Source organism: Pempheris klunzingeri, chromosome 17 (genome assembly GCF_042242105.1).
Source record: "Pempheris klunzingeri isolate RE-2024b chromosome 17, fPemKlu1.hap1, whole genome shotgun sequence".
In the NCBI taxonomy this organism is placed as follows: Eukaryota; Metazoa; Chordata; class Actinopteri; order Acropomatiformes; family Pempheridae; genus Pempheris; species Pempheris klunzingeri.
Genome location: NC_092028.1, coordinates 3,932,681 through 3,951,533, shown reverse-complemented (window position 1 = coordinate 3,951,533; position 18,853 = coordinate 3,932,681). Strand labels below are relative to the sequence as shown.

General features: G+C 42.4%; 1 protein-coding gene across 1 annotated transcript in view; it reads right to left on the bottom strand.

Moving 5' to 3' along the window:
- cacng2a (calcium channel, voltage-dependent, gamma subunit 2a) overlaps window positions 1-17,987 on the bottom strand; it is a 61,662-nt gene extending 43,675 nt beyond the window's left edge. The window contains exon 1 of the mRNA XM_070848551.1: window positions 17,762-17,987. Coding sequence (XP_070704652.1) covers window positions 17,762-17,987 — 226 coding nt within the window. The remainder of the gene's footprint in view (window positions 1-17,761) is intronic.
- Window positions 17,988-18,853: the final 866 nt, after the last annotated feature.

Below are 18,853 nucleotides of genomic sequence, written 5' to 3'. Positions count from 1 at the left end.
ACGTGCAGCCTGGAGCTTCTCCATCGATGGCAAACGGCAAGCTGACTTTGTGGACTCATCCGAAGGATATTTGAGCTTTTTCACCAAAGCCGAGCTCCATTTTAAAAGTAGAGATAACAGGTAGCAATCGGAAAAAATGTGCTCACGCTGTCAAAGTCACCTTTCCCATCTCTGCCAATCACAGTAAGTTCTCTGAGGTGCAATACTGTAACACAGCCTGGCATCACACTTCAGCAGGAGAGACAAATTCCAGCACTGGGAGACAGCTGCTTTATGCCCTCATCACAAATTGAATTGTCTGAGGCACTATAATATATCTGAACACTAAAATGCGGAGTTATTCACTTTTCTTTTATGAAGTCTCAACCTTTATTTTAAAATATACCAAATGTTGTGTCATAAAAAGGAAGTGGATTGAAAAAAACAAAGCAGTGACTGCTGAGCATCCACATGTGCCGTTCCTGAGAGATTCTTGTTAGCTGCCTTTGTAACTTCCACATTTATTTCAAATGCTCTTCCTCTGTTGTAAGATGTACAGTGGACATACATACTCACCAGATCCAATCCATTTCATCATACTGTGCCTGAGTTACATGATCACACAGGTGGCAGCGACGTGTATAATGTATTGAGGAAATGCACTCACTTCCGGCTGGATTAGTAAACCACTCCCGGGTTCAGCCCACGTGAAAGATATCAGAAACAAAAATGTGAGTAGGGTGCAACAATTGATGAGTTGAGTTTATCATAGTGGACGGCAACCAACACTGCATCTGGTGCAGATGGTGTTAGAAGTAGCATGTCAGAATGATTTTGCCTTTTCTCACCGAGGACATATCAAATTATTGATGTTTGATTTTTTGGAAATCTATTGATAGAATAAAAAACAGTAACAAATGTTTCCCACTAAACGTTCTTCATGCAGTCACTCACTCAGGATACAGTAGTGTGTACAAGAAGGGTAGCACGGAGCACACATCCACAGCGTGAGTGAGGTGAGGTTGAATTTTACAACTATTCTATTACTCTAATCTTCTTTTGAGCATTACCTTCACCATTACCTTTTCACTACTCTCGTTCTCACTCTTTTGGACTATAACGTTTCAACTGAAATTGCACAGATTGTGCATATTTTTCAACTCTCTATCTTCTTTGTGAATGTAACTTTATTTTCCTTTGTAGTTCTTCCTTTAGTGCTACTTTTGAATATTTTGATCTACTTAACTGCCTATTTTATTGCATTTTTCCAATATAAAATATTTTAATGTTTGTTTAGTGAGTCTTGCATTATGTAATGACAGTGAATCTTAACCTTGAACTGTTGTGCTGCAGGGAAACTGCCTGTTACTTATATGGAAACACATTTCACACCCTCACCAGGTAAAATAATGATGATGATCATTTTTGGTCTGACTTGTGTTTGCACTGACTTATTACAAACAAACTATGACATGTAAACATGAAGTGACACAGACTGAAGGGAAACTCAGTGATTGGACAGTCTTGCTGATTTGGCACTAAATGGACCCAATCAGACATTGATGACTGACAGGAGCTCAGAAAGAAATAATTGATTATGATTATGAGCATTATTGTCAAGATTGTTCATTTCCAACCGAACAACCTACATACCTGCCATCACATCAGGAACATGTCGTTACTTGGATACTACAACCCAAATTATGTTTCCAGAAGTAAACTTTCAATGTGGCAACTCTTCTGCAGTTTGGTTTCTTTGTTGCCCCCCAGTTCACCACTTTGTTGCTTCAGTTTCAGCACCCATATTGCAGCTTTTCAACATTCTGTTCTCTTAGTTGGGATGTGTGTGTGTGTGTGTGTGTGTGTGCGCGCGCAGGCGTGTGTGTGGTCTCAAAATCCCCAAATTCTTAACATCTCGAGAAATCGCTCTTAATACCTTTCTGTAGCCCTCTAAACGCCCCACTCGCTGGTGCCCCAACTCCCCTCCCACCCCCCCTCCTCCTTTGGACTGCCCAAGGCAGAATGATTAATTTGTGGCTATTGATTTCTCCTCCTGAGCTGAAAGTATGTGAGGGAGAGGGAGAAAGAGAGGGAGGCAGAGGGTGAGGTAGCGTGAGAGCGGGTCAGAGAGGCAAGGGGGTGAGGAGGGAGAGACTTGGAGAGAAGAAAAAGCGAGAGGAGTTGGGGTGGGGGGTGGGGGGGGGTACATCCAGTATTCAGTGTAGTGCTTCTCTGCAGTTCTTTTTTTCTAATCTTTAATGTAGGAAAAAAAAAGCCAATGGTTGCAGTCTGGATGCGTCAAACCACCTCCCCTCAGTCTCTCTCTCCCTCCCTCTCCCTCTTCCTCTCCCTCTCTCTCTCTGTCTCTGTCTCTCTCTCGGTGGCGATTGGCAATTCACTGAGTGTCCACATGTCATCTCTTGCCCTGCTGCAGCGGCAAGCAGCGCGGCATGCTGGGAGGAGAGAGGGAGGAAAAAACGGGGGGAGTTTAAGGGAGGGCAGGCAAGATGGCTAGATGGATGGAGGAATGTATTCATCCATTTCCCTGTTTCATTACATCTATGTAAATGCTGCTGCATGTGTGTGTCCATGTGTGTGCTCACAATCCACCCCCATCCCTCACCTAGCCACATACTCCCATACTCCCCCTCCCCCTTGATATAAGACAAACGTCGTGAACACAGTTTTGTTCCTGCCACTTCTTCACTGTCTCTTGTGATTCCTCTTTCTAAAGCTCCCTGTGTCTTTCTCTTTAGTTAAATCCCCATGTAGCTGCTAAGGAAATTTAATATTATGGCCTCTGAAAAAAGGAGTGGTGGTGGGGGTTGTTGGTGGAGGGGTTGGAGGAGATGAGAAGCCGTTTGATCGGCACTTCATTCTATTGGGTAATCATTTTAATTAAGCCTGTATGTGGTTAGCGTTTGCAGTGACGACGGCTGTCTCTCTGCGTACTACAAGCACATTCTTGACAGATGACGATAGAAGAAGAGTGTGACCTACATTTGCTGTTCGAGAATCACATTCACACACCGAGGTTGTCTGACTCCATATAGTTAACGAGAGAAACGAAATGTGTACAGAGATCAGCAAATGTCCATTTTGTCAAGTGACCTTTCAAGGACATATATGCAACGTTGAAATGAACACACATGAAGGAAGACGGGTGAATCAAAGGGGCGTCAACAAAGAAAATAGAAAATCTTCTAGATGAAGAGCGTCATCAAACAAGGTCACTGTTAGAGTTCATGTTTGTTTTACAAAAAACAGTTATCGCTAACAGTACCACCAGTTACATACAGTCTATGATCTAAATAAAAAACATGATATTGACCAATTATTCTTTTACTGTGGAATATAATATTAAAATATTTGGAAAATCAATTGACTGAGTCCAGCTGTCAGAGTTTTCTGACAGCTTCAGTGTTTTATCAAACCTGCACTGTATGATGGAAGAAAATGTACAAAACACCCCAACAGTCCATCTTCTTTCATAGTTGTAAGGAATGTTGCTGTTGTCTGTGTGTCTGGCTGTGTTGAATCACAAGTTTCAACAATTCCAAAGGAGGAAGGAAAATGACTTTTAGTGAAATAGTGTCACTGGGATCTGACTTGGGATCAACATATCATTTTCCATACACACAATCTGACATGTAATAACACAAAGCTAGCCGCTTTAGCTCCTTGTGTTGATTTTTGAGCACAAACATTGTCTGTGTGGTTGATTCTCAACTAAAAAAGGTGTAACATATTTGGAGCGCTTTGTTAACAAGTAAAGCCAGACACAGACAGTTCATAGCTCTGTCTATAGCCTCAGAAGTGGGACATATGTTGAAAACTGTGAATGGCTGAAAGTTTTCCCCAAAATGCAGAATCAGTTTCCTATTTTTAAAATAATATTAAATAATAATTCAGTTAAGTTCAAACTATACTTTACTATTACTATACTTTACACTAATTAGGTATTAGTCTTGGCAATTTGTATTAAAACAACATTAAACACTGATGCTATTGAGAAACCCCAACCCCCAGTGTTGTAAAAGGTTTTATAGAAAAAAGTGCTCTCAGTCACTCGAAGGAACTTAAGAGTGTTATATTAGTGTTGATCTTGAAATATGTCAAATGGCATCCAGCCCTGTTTGTTCAATCCCCACTTTTGAGACATCACCTTAGTCATGGTGTAGATCAAACTCTCCACGTGGCCACAACATGTAAGCTGCATTTCACAGTCTGTGCTCATTTCACATAATTTAATGAGACTGCTCTGCTAATTCTCACCATTTCATTGTCTCAACTAAAAGCTGGCATGGCGCCATCATGGGCGAAGATGATTCGATTTTGTTTGCTGATCAATGCAGACATGTGGATGAGGAAGGCAGGCACTGTAGGCAGTTATATTCAGTTTTTCTCAATGTCCAGACACAAGGCTTCCAATAGCACTTGTCTTCTGACTTTGTGGCCCCTGGAGCGAGTGGTATGAAGAACACTGTGGGTAAATAAAAGATTCATTTTCACAACATGTTCATGCAGTCATCCTAAAGACCGGCACAGCGTAAGCCCTCGCTGTGGTGATGTCATGGCATGACACATAAAAGACACACACAATATGGGCCGATTACAGACACACAACTGTGGGGCTTGGAAAAATGTCACACTCGCTCAAATCTACACCGCTGAGATGAAAGAAAACACAAAGCTGCGCAGTTAACATCTGCAAGACATCTGCAGTCATTTCCAGGTAAAAATGTGTTTGTTCGTGAGTGTGTGTGTGTGTGGCTGTTTCTCACCCAGAGCTGCCTGTGTGCATGCTGCTATGATCATGAGAGACTCCCTGTCCTGGAAAGCGATCTGAGGGAGCAAAGGGAAGCCACGCTGCTCCTCATTAAAAATTCATCCTGCTCCTTACTGCTCTCAGTAACAAATGAAGGTGAGCACTCACATTCATGCCTACACACACACACACACACAGGACAGAAAAGAGGGGGAGGAGAGATGCAGCATGCTCTCCTGGAAATTACATCATCCTCCTCAATGGACTTAGAAACACCTTATCCTCGCCTACATCAGGATGTAGCAATGATAAGAGTGGCGACTTCATTTTGACAAATTCCCTGATTCGCTCTGATCCGCAGATTAGTGTGGCATTGTCTTTTTATCCCGGCAACAATCAGCAGCATCGTCAGCACTTCGAATGAAGCTTTGTCTAAGCGAGTCACAGTATGTACCTCCACAGACATGAATAATCGAGAGTCAGCCTTTCCCAGACACCAGGTTTACATCATTTCCCGTAGCAACCCTATTAAATCATCATCCTTCAGGTTAACCAACCAACTCACTCTATCAAGCTGCTTCGGCTAGACGTGTGAGTGATAGAACAAACAGCGTCTCAATCAATTTAAGTTGGGTCACATTCAACATTTGCTAAAATGAAAAGAAACATTCTTTGTCACACAGCTCACACCCAAATAAACTAAACCAAAAAGTCAGACTGCCTTTACTCTTAGATTGACCTTGTCAATGAACGCCTCGCTGTGACCTAACAAACCTTTGTGTCTTTCTCCGTCTCATACTCTCGTGTTTTGGATTGAAGTGGTTTTCAGCAGTCTCGTTCGACAGATACAGCATCATTACAACTGTTTGTTTTCCCAACAGCACCATTTGCTGTGACAGTGGGGTCTGCCAGGCCTGTTGACGGCAGTAAATACTCACTTTGGAGTGCAGTAAACATGACCATCTGAGCAGCGTCACACTGACAGGCAGCTCTGACGTCCTTGGAGACAGACAAACAGGTGCAAAGGCCAGTTTGGTGCCGCCAGGGCTTTGAAATCAACATGGCTGCCAAAGGATGTGCCATACATCTGAAGACTCTGAACCGAGTTCATTTTAATATTTTATTCATTTTTAATTTACCAAAAGCAAAAAAAACACCTACTATTACACCTATTGATGATTGCCATGACATTTTGTATAGAGATTCATGATCAAGGCCAGGGTGAATTGTAATAACTTTAGTGATCATCTGACTTTTCCTTTACAGCAATCATCAGATTTAAATGTCAATTTGTCCAGCACACAAAAATGAATGGCACTGAGCTGTTAGCATGACTGCTAGTCTTGTTGTTTTTCCCACAAAAAGACGTGATTGAAAATGTGATTGAAAATCAATACAATAGCTTTTTCCATTACGTGGAGAGATCAGCTGATTATTTCTATGTATTGCTTTACTTTCTATTAGATACAGCACGTCAAACTATGGTAATTAGTGTTCTCTTGCAGCTAAAAACAACAGGTTTTGGATGGAGGATGTAGAGCGTTTATTTCTTTTTTGTTCCAAGTTTTCAAATGTGAGAACTCACAGAATGACCAATTAAGAAAAGAATCAGCAGATTAATCAATAATGAAAATAGTTGTTTGTTTCAGCCCCTGAAATATTAAAATTCTTCGATTGATAATAAGCTAAAGATGGAGGCCACAGGTGATGAGGAGCAAAACACAACCTGTTACTGTCTCTGCTCTGCAGAGCAGACTCCTAAAAAAATCAATCCCATCAGATCAACTGTCTGTGTGAAATTACAACGCTGTCTGGTTTCTCTGCATTGTTGTGCAGAAAACAAATCAATCATATTGGATGTCAAATACCAAGGACATCTGATATCTAAATACACCATAAAACCATGTACAGTATGTACACTTAAAATACAGACCCGCCTGTAGTATCCTGAGCCATCTGGACCAGATCACCTTCATCCTCTCTGTGTAACATTACTGTAGAAGTACATCATGCTATCTGTTCCCTTCCTCCTTGCCCTCAGTATGTGCCCTGTGCTCACTTTTCCATCTGTCATACTCAGACTGTGCCCTGCTGATGTTACCTCCGGCCGGGGCCGGGTGGAGGACGGAGGAGGACGGCTGATGTTACCTCCAGCCGTCCTCCTCCGTCCTGCACCCGGCCCCGGCTGGTGACCCACACCTCAGCTCCTTCAGCTCCACTCTGCCTCAGTCCAGGCTCGAGACTCTGCTGTCAGCACCCACTAGGTGCTAAGAGGACTTAGGAGAGGTGGGAACATCTCTGTCACCTCTCTTCAGCTCTGTTTGTTTATTAGATTTCCATTTAGCTACTGCGTGACAGCAATTGTTCTTTCAGAGGTATGCATAAATTAGCATTAGTATTCAGTTTGTGCAGTAAGTCACATAATGGGTCTCTCCACCCAAATGAGACTTTTCACAATTCTACTCTATTTAGTCATGAGATCATTTTAGTTTCATGTGCTGAAATTTTGACTAGGGTTACAGCTCAACTCAACTCCCTCAATATCCAAAAATATTCAGTTTACTCTTAAGACAAACAAAAACCAGAGAATATTCGCATTTGAGAAGCTGGAACCACGGAAGTGCAGTATGGCATAAAAAATAAAATTGTTCAGCTGTTTTTACTTTTTCCAACATCAATGTACACTCACCGGCATGGTAAGCTAATAAAGGTTACCATGCCACAAGTGTCTATCACAATGTATGCAGAATCATACAAAATTTTGTTGGCTTTTAATGGCAGTTTTGGGTGTTGTAAAACATTGACAAGTGTAATTATATGATCACAACATGATTTAGTTTTCATGGGTTTTTTTTATTTGCCAATTATTTTCTTTATTATTTGATTAATTTCTTGGTCCATAAAATGTCACAAAATAGTGAAAGTCTTCAAGTCTTTTGTCCAAACAGCAATCTAAAAAACAGAGAGAAGCAGCAGACCCTTATGTTTGAGGTGCTAGAACCAAACAATGTGACTAAAATAAGCTATCTGTGATCAAAACAGTTGGAAAATGTGTGTTGAATCATTGATTTAGTTCTATTACGATTCCAATTAAAGATATTGCTCAGTAATATTGAATCACCATTTCCTGCAATGGAAGTGATGCTCAGAGCATCAAAAAATGGCATTTGGTAATAAATATTCCCAACCAGATCGAAGTTGGAAAATGTGTTTTTGTGACTTGGGTGAACTGAACCTTTATGAAAGACAAACATCAGAAGACACACAGATGAGCTCCGAACAGCCTTGATATATCCATTACACCATTACTGTTATTATTATTATTATAGCTATAAGCATTAGCATCATTATCAGCAGACAGTCATGCATTGAGCTGGGGTAAAACCACCAAACAGACTCCAACTCTGCTCCTGTTCCTTCCACCAACTCTGAGATGATGCAGTGTGTTTGGGCTGCGTTCTGACACAAAGCAAATACGGTGTAATAGATTGCAAATGAACTGCGCCACGGACACCACCAATTAATCAAACGACAGATTGTCGTACTTTCTCCCTGCCATTGCAGGGGGAAAAAGGAGTGAATCGCACCTCCTTAAAATGAATGGATTGTATCTGCAGTTAATTATCATTTACTACAGGGTCTCTTTGGGATGTTTCCACAGCTTAAGGATACGGCTGGTGAAGTGGAACGAAGAGGAGCTCTGCTGCGATGGAATCAGAGATTGGGCTGCTAGTAATTACACTTTCATTGTAAGAGGATCAATTCTATGTAATCAGAGTGCAATCTCACTGAAAATCGAGTGGTTATTCAAGTCACTTTAACATGGAAACTTTACGTTTTCAAGAGAACAACATTTGCTTGATAAACAGAAGCTGAGAGCAAATAGAAGAAAACATTTATGTGATTGCAATGACTGCACATTTTTACTACTTTTGCTCTTGAACTCTGACCTCTGGGCACTGAAGTGGCTTGGATTGGTCAACTTAGATTGTATATGGTTTACAATATATCTGCCAAAATGTTACAAAACATGGTTAAGCTTGTGTTTGAAGCTATTGCTAAGCTGTTTTTATCTGTCACTTGAGTATTCCTTTAAGCTCCTGCATGTATTTAAACTGTCCTGTGCCAAAATCCATGTTCCAAATGAGTAACTAGAGAAAGATGACACAGAAATGCTCGCACTAGCAGGCAGTCGACGGTCCTCACCTGTCATGTTCTGGAGAGCTGTGGTGCCACACAGTATGCTTACACTAAGACCGGCCCAGGGTATGTTTAGTATGGATTTGTTCTCTGGTCATGTAGGATAAAGACAGACCCCACCCAACAGGACCAACAGCAGCTAAAAATAACACGTGTAAATCATGGCCTCAGCCACAGATACACACACACAAACACACACACACATATGATGGCGATGTGTCTGGGGTCAGAGGGGATAATTATTATGTAGTAACTGAAATGCTGTTTCTCTTTGATGCATGCCCCAACTTTAATGCTTGTTCTTTTATTTTTACTTTTTCTGATTTATAGCCTTTGCTTCTTGAGACTGTGAGGGGGGAGCGGAAGGGGTGCCTTTGCACTGTGTGGGTGACAGCATTTATGGGAGAGCGCCACTGAAGTTTACGGCCCCTCTCCCATCGACCAACGCCATCTGAGCCATTAATCATACCCTAAACCAATTACCATGCCATCACACCCGTCTACTGTCCATCCCATCTCAGAGACTCGGTCAGGACGGAAGAAAGCTGCTTCTCGAGGGCACTAACACATGACAAGTTTGATGAAATTCAGGATGTTTTATTTATCTATATCATTAACTTAAAGGGCTGGTTCAGTCGGGGGTATAAGATGATCGACATCTTCAATGTGAATACCAATGATGGATTTATTTGGGTGTTTACTTGCTCAACAAAACTTTTTTGGTTTCGTGAAGACAGTAATATAATCAATGCCATACTTTTGTAAGTTTGGTTTTTGAGGTTGAGTTTGAAATGTAGTGAACTATGTAATTTATTCTTGAATTACTTTACAAGATATCAGATCAGAAAAATGCAACACATGATCTGAGGGAGATTTGAGGGAACATCTGTGTTATTTTGAACCTCCATCAGTCTTAACTAATGAAGCTACTGTAAGCAGTTAACGTACCAAGATGTGTAATAAGGTGGAAATACAGATGTTACCAGCATCAAAAAGTATTAGAGGGATTGCCAGGCAACTTTGTACAGACATTGATGTTCCCCAAATGTCCTAAAGACTTTAGTGATCACAATAGTCTTTGTTACTATTGGCACAGAAATTCACGTCATGTCAGCTGTACTTTGTTTGTTTTTAGTTCTAATTAGCAACTGTTAGCATGCTGAAACACAAAACTATATATACAAAAACTATATATATATATATATATATAGAGAGAGAGAGAGAGAGAGTAGAACAATCACATTTCAGACTCATGGTCTTGTTTAATGAGAATAGATTTAGGGAGTTAATCTGTAACATATAGAATCTAGTCAAATCGCTTACTGGTTTATGAACTTTTCAATATATTCAAGAAATTGTTGTGAAATTGGGAATTGTTGGAAATTTTCTGTTCCCACGATATTTGGGCCATCTGCTCTCACTTTTCTGTTCAAATGCTTCTTTACACATTTCACACACTAAATCTTCGAGGCAGTTTCTAGGAGTTTTTCACCCAAAATGTGTAACTTAACAATAATGAAACACAACCTAATAAAAAAGATTCAATTATAAATGCAGAAATGTAACATCGTGTATTAGTCTAATGTGCTACACCATAACAGCACTGGTATCAGATCTAAACAGACCTGAGGCTGCACTCAAACACAATCAATGAGCTCTACAGTGATACTCGGGTACCAGAGTCGGTTGATGCACATCTCTGTAACTGAAGAATTATAACAAATGGCAACCTCAACAGCAATACAACCAAAGGCCAGAGTCCTGCGCTGTTCTTAGACTGTCTCTGGTCTCAGCCTAATCTGGTAATGTCTGGCCTGTAATTTGGCCTTAGTGGGCAATAGAGAGGGCAAGGTGGAGACCAATAAAACAGTGGCGTTCGGTATTGACTGTCTGCAGTCTCAGCGGAGCTCCAATGAAAGGCAGGCGAGGGCAAAATGAATCCCATCCATCGCCGGCTGCAGGGCAGAGTGACAGTGCAGTGCAATAGAGCGCAGTCACTTTACACAAGCTGCTATCAGCTGAGGGGAGAGGCAGCCCAGAGTAGTGATACCATCCTGACAGAGGAGAGAAGGCTCAGTTTCGGCTCCAACAAGTGGCTGCAAGGCCATGAATACACTTTCTATCCACGCTGCTCTCAACTTGTGACTAACTGTAATCCGGCCCATGCAGCTGGATGTACAGTGGATCGGTGTCATAATACAGTGTAATGCCACTTTGGGGCTGGGACATTAGCCTGGGTGGGCATACTCCAGCTGGGTAATCCTTATCTGATTGGACTATGAGACTAATCCCGCTCTTCTCTGCCGCTCTGCTCTGCTATCTGCTATCTGCTTTTATCTCAGGCCTGCATCTCATCCTGCCTCTCTGCTGTACATACACACACAATTATAGACTCACAAACACCATTCAAACATGTTTAAGTCCACAGAAGCATGCACACACACACACACACACACACACACAACCTACTCCCACACGTGTTGTCAAATGCATGAATGTACACTACATTGATGCTCCCACGTCCTTATACATAAAATCATGAGGCAGTATGTGTGAACTGTGATCTGTGATGATTGACAGGAGCTGTGGTAGGCCATACTGAAGCGGTAGCCATTTTAGATAAAGGAGAAGGACATCTTTATAAATAATCTCTGTTGGGTGTATGATGGTGCATGGAAAAAAACTTGCCATTGCTAATCAGATGCAAACATCAGCATGCTCACAGCACGGTTTCAGCACGGCGGTGTGGTGGTTAGCACTGTTGCCTCACAGCAAGAAGGTTCCAGGTCTTTCTGTGTGGACCATGTTCTCCCCGTACTTGTGTGGGTTTTCTCCGGATACTCCAGCTTCGTCCCAAAGTCAAGACATGCAGGTTAGGTTAATTGGTAACTCTAACTGTCTCTGTGTGTTAGCTCTGTGGGTGGCTGGCGACCAGTCCAGGGTGTACCCCGCCTCTCACCCAAAATCAGCTGGGATTGGCTCCAGCTACCCCGCGACCCTGATAAGCGTGGGATAAGCAGTACAGATAATGGATGGATCGATGTTCCACAATTTTGATTAATTGTGATGATTAATGATTAATGAATGACTAATCATTACTTAACCTACAGTCCCACTTTCTTGCAAAATAGATATGTGCACCGTGAACCTGCAAAAAAATGCATTGTACATATTGTGTTTAGGGTTTATATAATCTGTGAGAGAACAGAGGAAGCACATTAGTTATGAATCGTAACGGACATGTCTCTTCATACAACAGGTAATAAAAGAGAAAACATCAGACACTGTGGTGGCCCTCCTTCATCACGGGGTCCACCATTTCTCTCCCACACCTCTTCCCTGACTCTATCTCTCTCCTCCTAGCCACTGTGGAGCCTGAGGGCGGCGCTGTAATGAAGATGAATGCTTCGGTTTAGCAGCAAACACGGAGCGCTACACCTGGTTGAGAGCACAGGGGGGCACAGCGGCTGCTCTTAAAGACGTCCCAGATAATCGGAGCACTGGCGACCTCCAGGGCCCAATTCATCAGCAACACACATGTTTACTATGTGCACTGCTCATGCCTCACCGGCTGGATCTCTCTCTGCACCCACACTGTTTGTGAAACCACAATCAGTGTGCTTTTAACACTGTCGGACTGCACACCTTCAAAATACTTAATACCATCCGCACATTTTACTTCCAAAGTTTTAAATAGTTAGAGCCAAACTAGAGCATGGATTCAAACTGCTCACTGGGTCTTGATCAAACCCATCTTCACCTAAACCAGTTAACAAAACTAACATTAACACTAAATCTGTAGGACAACCAGCACTGAAAAAATAAAAATGGACATCCAACATTGACATTAAAACTTCTGTATGAAGCTCCTTAAAAAGTGGCCCTATTAAATGTTTAAGCAAAATTCAACATTGTTTTGGGCTCAAATTTCAGGACAATGAAAACAGCAAGTGATCTAGAGCTGTGACTGGTGTATATTTTCTTTACTAATTCAATCTGTTGATGATTCATTTAGTTTACAAAATGTTAGAAAATAGTGCAAACTGTCCATCACAATTTCCAAAAGCCAAAGGTGAAATCTTCAAATGTTTGTTTTGTCCAAAATATATTCAGTTTACAAAGACTGAAAACTGAGAAAACATGCAAATCCTTCCACTGGAGGAGGCAGAACCAGAGGACGCTTGGATTTTTGCTTCAAAAACACACTTAAAAAATCCAAATAGCAGTTTATTTTTCATGAGCTACTTCATCCAAATACTGCAGTTCCTAGTTCAAAACTATTACGGCTAGAGAGCAGACACATCGTTCAGTGGAAGTCATTGGAGATATAGGAATTGTGCAGTGGTATTCGTGTGGAGGGCTTTCGTCACTAGCTCTCTTTGACAAGTACAGGTGGCTGCTTGCAGACAGCACGCAAACCCGACGATAGCCCAGTGTAATTTTAGCCTTTTCATTCTCCCTTCAACCTCAACCTCACATTATCCATAACTCTAACCAGTTCTCTCATAACCTACCCTCAGCAGGGGACACTACTGAAAACATTATTCTAAAGGCTGGCCTGTCTCCTGGAAATGACTTTATCTAAAACTAATTTGCAACAGCAAATATGTTTTGAGGGAAACATAACATAGAAGAAATATAATTTTCTATTCACATAGTGAGAAAATGTTAAAAAATAAAAAATATTGATGAACTGAGCATACCAGTAAAATGTTCACTGACAGCAGAGTTCACTCATCTTCTGTATTTCATTTCATTTGTTTCATCTTCCCCTTATCTTAACCAAAGTGCTTTTGTTGCCTAAACCTAACCACAGAGCAGAGTGTGGAAACCCTGAACTCTGGTGTGATGTTCCTGCAATTTGTACACTCAACATCCACCCTGAGCAGCTCCCCACGACTCCACGGTGGTCCTTAACTGTAGTGTTTCATTCACTCATAAATACGTAGCCTGAGAATGTAATCCAGGAAACCATTCCTTTTGTCAGCAAATAATTACGAAAACAATATAGTAATATACAATCGGAATTTCTAGGAGACAGGGTTACTAACCACCTTTGCTAACCATAATTACTTTTGTATCTTAGCAAATCCATGCATTTTGCCAACCTCTGTGTCTGAACTCACTCACCAGTGAACCCAAATCCTTTTTCACATTCACACACCCTCCCCACCTCACTTACGAAACCAAACCTACACTGTTGTACCAGAAACACAATCCTTTTTTTTTTCTTCCCGGAGAGAGATTATTTTTCTCTGTTGGTGTTTCTGACAGGCAGTGAGTGAAGCAGAGGTCGGGCTGTTGATGCACCCAGTGTGGGTATTCCCATTTTGCTTTTTCACAGGTTCTCCTCTTCCAGTAGCTGGTTATACAAACACAAACCGTCGCCCACCTGTGTCCACTCTGTGAGCAGAATGTGTGGGCCTGCGCTGCCAAACACGCAGTCTGTGTTCTCTGCTGCGATTAGGACGAGCAACTACTTCAACCGTTTGCTGCCTCAGCCGCTGCCTGATCACCAGTAAGACTTCATTTAAGACAAGCTGGGGGAAAGATGAATAACAGTCATCCTAGCACTTTGAATTAATTGAGCTGAGCTGCAAACTGAAGCCTAATTAACATCTGAAATGTTAAACTTGATATCAATCCTCCTGATTATCTATGGTGAAACAAGGCTGGGTTTGCAGGCTGCTTATCTCTGCCTCTCTCCAGCTGCATCCGCTCCGTACTTCTCTATTTTTCAATTTCCTCCCTGAATTTTGGTTTAAAATGAGCAAACTACCTATAATTAAATTCACTTGCTTTTTAAGACCCAATTTTCCAAGCAGGAAGTCATTTGAATTAGAATTTAAATGAATCTGACCCTGGTAAGTAAATGCACTGGCCCCCCCTTACACTCCCTTGCCTCTTCTGGGCCGGGGATCATTCATGAATCACAAATGACAAATCTGGTTTATTTCCTGCCATTTTGATCTCGGATTCAAAGGAAGAGGCTCATTGTGCTGATACAAAAGCAACACACACACACACACGCCGAGCCAAGAGTGTGATGTTTTGATCTGGTCTTGACTCCGTGTCGTTTTGTTTGCCAATTAAATAATGGCCTGGCAGGGATAAAGGCCAGTCAGTGTCACAATTATCCTCCAGCTGTGATTAATCCTATGTGCATTAATGGAATCATCCTAGGGAGCAGTTTATACACTGGAGCACTGTATCAGCATTTAACGTTATCTCTGTCACCTAACCAGGCACTGTTGTCAGAGCTCTTTTCCCACAAACATTTTGTGACACCTTCACAAGCTTATGAACACACTCACATCTGGAGTTGTACCGGTGAAACAGTTTTCTTGTTAGCACCTGAGCTGCTTCTCAGGAACAGCTGAGGTGAAAACGCTGTGATCAGATGTCCAGGTACCAATGAGATATTTGAATTTAAGTGCAGATACTTACAGTAAAACTTATTTCTACCACATGTTAGGGAGACCTTTCCAGCGTTTATGTGGCAATTAGATCATATTCACACTCAGCAATGATGACAAGATTCAATGCAAAGCACTGGCAGTGTTGGACAGTAACCAATTACTGTACTGAAGTACAATTTTGAAGTACTTGTACATCAGAATTCTCCCTAATACATCAGTGTTCCACGGTGTCGAAACACAAAGAGTCATTCAAGAGCTTTGCCTGAATAAATCAAAAGATTGATCAAAGAATCGGTAAGCAAGACTGAGAATCTGACCAAGCATTCAGAGCCAACTCTTGGTACCAGACAGATATCGACAAGGACACAATGCGGTAATCAAAAAGTACTGAGGTTGAATAACAAGTCCTACTCAAAGGTGGAGACTGTTTTCCCAACGTTTCCATCAACAATGACAACAATGACATCAGAGGTCCCCTGACCTTAACAAAGTAATAGTTTTAACTTATGGACACTCCATTACCCTAACCAAGTTGTTTTTTGTGTCTAAACCTAATTAAATGTTGAACCTGTAATAGCTGAAGCTGTAAACTAACATATCACATTGTTTGATAAGATGAACTTGTTAGCAAACAGTTAGAACGATATTATAATTGTGTGTGTGTGCCCACCTGACGAATCTAAGTCTAATATTCAAACTTTTTTAGCTCTTATTTTGGTCTCCACCAACTCCTGATGACAATATCTGGCTCTCTTCAGCTGCTAAATGCTCCACTACTTTCACCAGCTGGTCTCAAACTGTATGAGTGGGTCATGTACAGTGGGTTTATAGAGTTATTTGCTAGAAACTGCTGCCTGCTGTGGCTGAAAACAACGCTACGAGAGAGGTCAGAGGGAAGCAGAACAGTAAAGTTGCAGCTGGACAGCGGTGACACTTTGTTATGCTAAAAATATGGATTATAGCCTTTTTACTTCAACTCAGGAATCTGTCTGCTTATCACAGGAGCCAGAGGAGCACAAAGTCAGACACCGCAGCCTTTCACGATCTCACAGCTTAGAAGATGAGCAGATTTGTAACGCTCTGCGCCCTCACAAGGTCACAGTGCCGCATTCCAAGTCAGCACCCAAAGCCTCCACTGGAACATGACAGGAAGAACGCTGCCTACGTTTTGATGGGGCAGACGCCGGAGGTCGTCCCAAAACCTGCGCTCAGGAGGTGAAACTGTTTGACATTTCAGAGCTCCGGCCAGGTCGAAGGTTTCACGGCAAACGGTGTTAAGCCCCACCATCATCGAGGTTGTCAGGAAGGTCAGGCCCGCTGACAGGAAGTAGCTGCCATGATTTTACTTTTGGTGCTTCATTACGAAAATAAACACCCTGTCCAAACTGCTGGCCCTGTGTCACATCTTCCTTAACTGCACAGAACCCCTGCAGCGTCCCCTGATTGGGGTTACACCACTGTATTAGTTTGCCAATACATCAGGCTGATATATGATGAAGGCTCCTCCCTAACTACGGCTCTTGAATATGTTATTATTTCATTATTTAAACTATAAGGTTTGACTAGAGAAACTGTTCCAGAGTGGTGTGGGAGGCTTTTATGCAACAGCTTCAGGATGCAACCTGCTTCACCCTGCCTGCAGCAGCTGAACACCCTGGAAGAGCAATATTAGTCTGGATTTAAGAGGAGAGTTTTAGTCTTGATGGTCTATATCCAAGTGTTTTTTGCCTTGTGAGCCCTGAAAGTGAGCGTCTACTTGCTGTGTCATTTCAAAAGGTGAGTTTTCTTTGCTGATGGTCTTATAAAAAGACATAATGAAGGAACATGCAAAAATTAGAGTAGAGACATTAATTGGGGTAGCAGAATTAGGATTGTCCTCGTCTCACATTAGTTGGATATCACAAAACCTGCTTCACCCTGCGAGCAGGAGGCCCAAGCAGAACGTTTGAGTTTCTATTCAAGTATATTTTGGCCTTGAAACCTTTTAAAATGAAGCGCTGTTTAACTGTTGCAGCCTCTCAACAGTTTACGTGTGTATTTTACCAGAAACGATAAAACAGTGAGAAATGCGAGAACAAGAAACACAAATTAGGATTTGTCCTCTTTTCTGTCCTTTTAATGACCTCGGACCCCTCTGATTTATCATGTAAACCCTTGAGGGACGTTCCCAGACAGAAGCCTTGTATTTCTTATGAACACAAGAGATTACTGTTCTGGCCTTTTAACACCAATTTCAAGCCAAACCCTGCTGTGCATTTCATGTGAGGACCCGGAGCCAGTGATGGGCATCCTTACACTGCAAATGTGCAGGGAAGGGAAAAGTGCAAACTTGTACTGACAGCTTCAAACCCCTCAAATGACACCATGTGGGGAAAGTTTGTGGAGTTCCTCTCACCTTCCAAGCAGCACGTCCTCCACAGGCCCGAGTGGGTCATCACCTCCTCGTTCTTCTTGCTGGTCTCGTTCTCGCTCATGGACTTGGTCTTGCAGACGCCGCGGGAGTACAGCCAGTAGTCCGTGCCGACCGCGATGGTCATGAGGCTGAAGGCCGCGAAGGCTCCCACCGTGGTCAGCAGCATCTGGACTCCGCGGTCGAACAGACCCATGTTTCCGCATTCCATGAAAGGGGGACCCCCTTTCCTCTTGATGTACAGGAAGTAAATATTTGAAAATTTGCGGGACCAAACCAAACCGAAAAAACGGGATATACTGGTGCGGAAGGAGAGGGAAGAAGGAGGAGGAGGATGCGGTAGGAACCTTATGGTTGCGTTTGGGTGAGGACCAAAACAAGAGAAAAACTGAGGATGTTAGGATGATCTGGGGGAGGGGGGGAGTGTCGAGAGAGGAGGAGGCAGCGATGTCTCTCCTCTCTGGTGCTCCTACTTTGAGACCCGAAAAGAAGAGAATTGAGGTGTGCAGAGGATGGCAGCACCTCAGCGGGCCTTCAGCTGCAGAGACACGGAGGAGTGATGATGAGCCCTGACAGTGGAGGGGGGGGGGTTGTTTCAGGCCAGTGAAACAAACCTGTTTCCTGACTTGTAAAGGTTACAGATGAGCACAGAGCTGAATGAACATGAGCTCAGATGGAGCACGGAGACGGTTTGGAGGAGGAGGAGGAGGAGGGGGGGGTGTTAGAGTAATGGCAGGCTTACAGTACAACAGTTCAATATGTCTGTTACAGTGACTTACACTTACTTTAGTCAGAGGCTAGAACATCGCGTTTACTAGTAAGAATTCAGAGTGAAGACTAAAGCTACTACTGCTGGTTATTAGTTACTATCAGCCTAATGGGGTTTGGGAGTCAAAAGGGAAAAAAGCAAGGAGATAATAAACTGGGGAGGGAAACGAAGGGCAGCGGGGAAATCGGTCATATTAGTGGAAACAAAAGAAAGTCAACAAATGGACGGATTGAAGTCCAGTGGGGGTGGGTGGGGGGGGCAGAAGCAGGTCTCGGGGTGTTTCAGGACGACCTATTGCGGGGTTCAAA